This window comes from Urtica dioica, chromosome 2 (assembly GCF_054948205.1).
Source record: "Urtica dioica subsp. dioica isolate 48M chromosome 2, U.dioica_male_clone48M_v1_H2, whole genome shotgun sequence".
Taxonomy (NCBI): domain Eukaryota; kingdom Viridiplantae; phylum Streptophyta; class Magnoliopsida; order Rosales; family Urticaceae; genus Urtica; species Urtica dioica.
This window is the reverse complement of record NC_142757.1, coordinates 45931655-45937923: the sequence shown is the minus strand read 5'-3', so window position 1 is coordinate 45937923 and position 6269 is coordinate 45931655. Positions and strand designations below refer to the sequence as shown.

At 37.9% G+C, this 6269-nt stretch overlaps 1 protein-coding gene across 1 annotated transcript; it reads right to left on the bottom strand.

Moving 5' to 3' along the window:
* Positions 1–2035: 2035 nt before the first annotated feature.
* Positions 2036–5974, bottom strand: LOC149404994 (poly(U)-specific endoribonuclease-B protein). Its single transcript, XM_089606737.1, has 8 exons — positions 5741–5974; positions 5580–5669; positions 5411–5476; positions 4978–5043; positions 4840–4911; positions 3400–4011; positions 2747–2818; positions 2036–2552 (listed from the first exon to the last, which is right to left on the bottom strand). The coding sequence occupies exons 1-8, from the start codon at positions 5870–5872 to the stop codon at positions 2319–2321; spliced, it is 1344 nt and encodes a 447-aa protein (XP_089462863.1). The 5' UTR covers positions 5873–5974; the 3' UTR covers positions 2036–2318.
* Positions 5975–6269: the final 295 nt, after the last annotated feature.

Genomic DNA, 6269 nt, shown 5'->3' with positions numbered 1-6269 from the left:
TGCTGATGATTTTGTCAATTGGGTCTGCGTCGGATTTTTAGGATTTGCATGTTTTTGGAGAAGGCGAGTTTTCGTCATTTGGGTCAAAATAAACGACTCCGCCGGCGAGATTTAGGATATGGTAGTCGAGTTCGGAAATGGGTAAAGAAATGTCAGAGAAATGGCGAGGTTTAGGTTCTGAAAACTGGCGAAAGGAAATGGGGGGTCTTTTGGCGAAAGGAAATGGGGGTGGGTCGGGAAACTGGAGAAGAAAAGTGGAGAAGAAGAGAGAGAAATTGAGAAGTGAAAGTGACGGTTGAGAGTAGTTGGCATGGAAGAGGTGTAACGGTTTTACGAGGGAAAATGAATTGGAAAAAAATTGAAAAATAAGTTAGGGGCAGAAAAGTAATAGCGCATAGGAGATTAAATGGGATAGTCTTAGTTTGGTAAATTTTTTAAAATAGTAGAAATTTGGAAATGTCTTCAAAGGCAATTTCTCAACAAAATAGAGTCCGGTATGGTGCTTGATATTTTAATGAACCACAGACCTTCATTTTTTCTTTCCGTTGGAGTAGCTTTTGAACCGTCCTTTTCACGTCTATTTACTCTGTGTGTGTGTGTGTGTATATATATATAAAAATCATGTGCAAACCCATCTATAGAGAGAACTACATTGGATATTCTTAAAGCATCCCCAGCTCTAGAAACTTTTCACTTCAATATTATAAAAATATCTATAACCTACACGTGCTCGCAATATATCTATTAATGAAAAAAAAATTATCACATAGTAAATTGAAGTGATGATACCAATTTCAATTTTAATTCTAAGAATAGTATCATAATTATCACTTTAGTTCCATGAATCACGACTTTTCATTGGTAATGAGTTCGACATGGTCATTTCATATAAACTATAAATGTTTCATCGTTCATCTATTCTCTTACTTTTGTTTCGTATCTCTATCTCACCTCATATCTTGCTCACTGCTTCCATGTTTTATAGCTCGCTTGCGTTCATTAATGACTTTTAGGTCAGAAAACAATCAAAGATGAAGTTGACGGAATTCTAAACAAAATTGGTATTTTTTAAATTTTGATGATAAGTTGGAACTTTTGTCCTGTCATGAATAAATTTGCTTTCATTTTTGAAAATTAAATCTGCAAACAAAATTAAATAGATTCTTCTTCGTGAGAGGCATTGAGCAAAGGCTGGGCCAGATCTTGCTATAGTATGCTTTCGGGATACGGGCAAAGATTTTGATTTTCGAAATAACCCGAATTAAAACATATCATAAATATCCCACTATTTATTTTCATACGATTTTCCCGATATTTTTTTTATATAAAAAAGTAAAATATTAATCAAAAGTAAAATAAACTGTGAAATATAAAATAAAAATTAAAAATAAGTCTAATGAAACTGTAAACAACAAGACTATAAAACAAACTATTTTTTATAATAAAACGAAGTATTCTTATAATGAAATTGAGGTGTTCTGGAAAATAGTTTATAATAAGGAGGCGGCTTGGGTATTTCCACTTTGGGATTTCTTATATATTGATTCTCTTATCTTCTACATGTAGCAATATCAGAGCATCACGAGAAAAGGCTAAAGTTTGAATTTGATACACCTACTGACCGTTGAATCATATCAGCTTGGGATTCAAGTCTTGTTCATAAATAGAGTTTTAAGTCACATTTATCTATTCGTTATTCATTTTCATGCATAAATGAATGATTCAAAAAATACAAGGGAAACTTTGAGAGAGTGAATAGTATGGGTTCATGAGATCGATGTTTGCGTTGTTAGTGTAAAATCAGAGAGACTGATTGACTCGCCGACATTGGATTCATCTCTAAGGCTACATGTAGGTCAATTTTCAACCGAACTAGGAGAATTCTCGTGCTAAGTTATGTATTTGCTTTTTAATTCTTGTTTTACAAAGTTTGAACTATGTTGCTTGCGTTCTAAGAAACGTCTGTTTTCTGTGTTAGTCGAGCAATTATCATAACATGACATGATTGAATTTTTCTGGGAAGGAACGACTAATATATCTATAAAGGCTCTTTTATTAGATCACAAGTACTCCAAAAGAAAAAAAAACGCCTCTCTATAAATGAGAAAAAGGCTCAAAAATCTTGATAATGTTTTTAGACCATTGAAATCTTCATTCATACACTGAGTGGTTCAAAAACAAACTAAGTAGCATTAACACACACTTCTAAGGCATGTTCTCATGGTGTCTCTACATGTTAAAAATGTAGTTGCTTCAAGTCTAAAACATATTACAGTTCTCACAAATATAGGTGAGGGCTGACCTTTTTTTTTCGTTGGCTAACTTTCCGACACGGGAAACACGGAGCCAATTCGGTCACCATGGCCATAGCATTTGATATTGACAGAGTAAGGACCCAATTGAACACGGTTATCCTCTCCGCCGACAAAGAAACACAGAGTGTACAGTGCGATCTCAAACTCCGGGCTAACGCCAACCAAAGTGCTTGACACAGATTTCAGAATTCCATTCCATTCGAATTGGAGGGTCAGCAATTGGGTCTCTGAGTCAGGCTGCAAATAAAGTTACATCCATCAGCAACAACATGAAGAAGAAAAAATCCATTCTTCTTTTCTCAGATGGGTTCTATAAATTCTATGTTTTCATGTTTTCATTTTATAATTCAAAAGAAAAAATGAAAAAAATCACTTCTGGTCTATTGGCATCCAAATGGAAAGAAAATCAAAACAGGCAAACAGTCGCTTACAGTTTGTCCGCGGCGTCTTGGGAATATATAGCCTTGGTAGTCGACCGTTCCTTTTGCCTCTTCAAGGTAAAACTGGTAATAAACAAACAAAAAAAAGAAAAAAAAAGAAAAAAAAAAAAAAGTTCATAGACTGTATAGCTAGACATTACTTCAGGACCAAGTAAAAAAAGGCTAGTAGTAGCAACGAAATCATACTTTCTAGTAATATTTAAAAAAGATGTATTACTGATTTTCCAAGGAAGCGGCAAATTCAGTGTTCGAAGCAATTCGTTTATAAGAAACTCAATTAGTTTTTGAGGCAAAATTAAAGTATCACAATCGAGTTCCATCTCAATACCAATTGTCAATGACAGAATTAATCCGTGATCATGGAGGGCACGGCTCGGAGACTACGCCCCTGAACTTTATAAAATTTATCTTTTGAACTCTAATTTATATTACTTGTTTACATTTTTAGCCTAAAGTTACATTATTTTTCCCATACACCTCTACCTCTGAATATAATTTTTTCTTACACCTCCCCTAAAAAATTAAATTACGTCCTTCTTGACTTAAAATCTCGGCTCTCCCACAGCCCATGATCATTTAAATATATTTTTTTTCCCATTGTTTAAAGAATGTAAAGGATCCGTAAAAAGGGAAGGGATATATACCTGAAGCCAGTTATGAAACCCGGAGATCTCTTGCTCTCCCTGCTGCTTCACTTCCCCGACGAAAACGTGCTCGAAAGCCGACGACGATCCAGATGTCCCGCAGCGTCCGTAGAGATCGAACCAGAGGCTCGTGAGCATCGTCTTGAAGCCCTGCGAGTCCCGGGGCGCGACGCCTTTCGCAGAGAGGTAGCTGCGAAGGTACTTGATCGGGGCGGTCCGGCTGATCTCCTCGACGAACGCGGCCTGCTCTTCTTTCTCCTCGCGGGTCACGACCTCTCTGCTTCCCTGGTTCGGGTTGTAGTTGTCGAGGAGAGAGCAGAAGCGCGAGAAAGTCGGCTTCTTCAAGACGTCCTCGTCGAGCCACGTGAAGAGTGAGGCCGCGGCCGCGTCGTCTCTCCCGTAAACCTTCTTTCCGTCGCCGCAGTCGACCTCGTAGTCCTTCCCTGGGACGAGGCGGTTCGTGTCGAGATCCCAGAGCTTGTTGCAGGCGAGAGACACGTCGCGGAGCTCTTCCTCGGTCGGGTCTGTGGCGCCGCCGCCGAGTTCGACTTCGTCGGAGTAGTGTTGCTCCGTCGCTGGCCGTTTGAATCCGCCCCAGTTGTTTGTTGGGATCTGAGGACACATGGTTCTTTGTATTGAGTTAGGTTCTTTTCTGAACGTGATTCGTTGTGAAATTTTATGGATAAGAAGAAGAAAAAAAATGAAATTTTTTAAGTGCAAAAAAGAAGTTTCTTATTGTGTTGGGAAGAAGCTTTAAAAGAAAATTGGAGTAAATAATTAGAAAAGTGGAACTGATGATAGGATTATAATAAGAAAAATACACTCTTTAAATGTTGTCTTGCTCCGTCGCGGGCCGTTTGAATCTGCCCCAGTTGTTTGTTGGGATCTGAGGGGCACATGGTTCTTCGTATTGAGTTAGGTTCTTTTCTGAACATGCTTCGTTTTAAAATTTTATGGACAAGAAGGAGAAGAAGAAAACATGATTTTTTAAAGTGAAAAAAGAAGTTTCTTATTGTGTTGGGAAGAAGCTATAAAAGAAGATTGGAGTAAAACAGCTAGAAAAGTATAAATTGGTGATAGGATTAGAATAAGAAAAATACATTGTTTAAATGTTTACTTGAGAAAAATGGCTTTCTGCATCTAGTTGTATACATTTTTCACTATTTTTTTCTCCAAAAGATTTGTTATCATTATTCAAACAAATAATGGGAACATGGTGAACTCTATTCTATAAACAGGGTAAAAGTCGGGCAAAGGGGGAATCAATGAGAGTAACAAGTGACTTTATAAATCTTGCAAAGTAATTTCATCTTTTCGATGCGTGATTGCTAACACAACCCATCAAGGACGTGCGATCGTTAGTAGAGATTTAAGTTCGAAAGTGAGTTCATATTCATATGCCATTTTAGGATGCGTGACATAGTCGTATAAAAAACGAACCTTGTGCTGTCGCCTCTGTGGCTTTTTGCCAACAGTCTCCCATCCATCATCGTTGCTTACCTCCTCAGCTTCCTATCAGAAAGAACTTATTAATTAGTGAGCAAAAGAAAACAAGTAAAAAAAAAAAAAAAAAATCACCTGTTTACTAGTCCCATAGGTTTGGCCATAACTATCTTCATGTCTCCCATACTCTTCTTGTTTTACCTGAATTTAGAACACAGTGAGAGCTGTTTATATTCAAACCTCGATGTAATTAGAAAGTAAATTTTCATTCAGTCCTTAGGGGTCTGATTAGTCGCAACGTGATAAACATTTTGTTGTGAGCCTGTTTTCTGGGACTTTTCATTCAAGCTGATGCAAGAGACACGAAGAACATCAGACGAGCAGAAAAATAAATAATAATAAAAAAAAAAAAAAAAAACCATTTCCTTATGGCTTTCCGAGTGATATATCAGTAGGAGAAATTCCATTTGTATTATATTCCAGTCTGTTTCCATTCACTATGGCTCTTTCCATTTAAGTGACATTGAATTTCCACAAACAAAATTAAATATAAATTGATAAAATTGACCTTCTGGCTGCGCCTGGAAGGTCTCAAATCAGCATCATCCTCTTCAGCTCGATCACCACTTGGCTCCTATATACAGACCGAATCACAATTATATGTATAGGATATCATCATTTCTTCAGCATCAAATCAAACCTAATCTGATCCGATCCGATCCGATCTCGATCCAAACCTCAGCATTCCTCCGGTTCTGACCGCGTCCATGAGGCTGCGATCTTCGACCACCGCTCTCTCCATCGCCGTCCTGTTCGCCGGAAACCACCTGTACAACACGGATCGTCGCCGGTCAGGAAATCAATCGCCGATGATCACAAATTTGAGAGAGAGATTGACCTCAGCCCAGCTGGATCTGGACCGGTCTTCGCGGGACTGTGGGTCCGAATCTCCTTGCCGGCGATCATCATCACGTTCGTCGTTGTTATGACCTAGTGCCACGTCAACCAAGCCCTTGATCAGACCTTCCATGCTTCTTGTGAGAGAGAGAGAGAGAGAGAGGAAGATATGAAGAAATCTTGGAGATCTTAGTAATTGAAGTCGAAGAAGCTCTTCTTGATAAGGCAGTTATGGCGGGTAATGGCAGTTTCGTAAAATAAGGATAAACGAAAAGGAAAAGCAGGTGTCTGCCGACAGAAGTTCATTTTTAAGTGCGTGTATGTGTTGCGAAAAACTCGGTGCTGACTAATAAGAGTGGGACACGTGTAGAGTCTGTAGTCTGACTTTCAACTCGACATGGGGTCATTATTTTTTATCGTTTGTAAAATTTGAGGTGTATTTCTTACTTTATTATATATTTGTAATTTTTTTTTTTTGAGAAGTGAGGTTACATAATATATATATAATATATAAGTTGAAAGAAGATAAA

What these genes read in the sequence shown, in the direction of transcription:
- LOC149404994 (XM_089606737.1), bottom strand. Translation starts at nt 5,872, where the DNA reads ATGGAAGGTCTGATCAAGGGCTTGGTTGACGTGGCACTAGGTCATAAC. An exon ending in CCTATGGGACTAGTAAACAG is followed by an intron (nt 4,912 to 4,977) that starts GTGATTTTTTTT and finishes TCTTTCTGATAG; the next exon opens with GAAGCTGAGGAGGTAAGCAA. An exon ending in CAAGACGCCGCGGACAAACT is followed by an intron (nt 2,553 to 2,746) that starts GTAAGCGACTGT and finishes CTTTATTTGCAG; the next exon opens with CCTGACTCAGAGACCCAATT.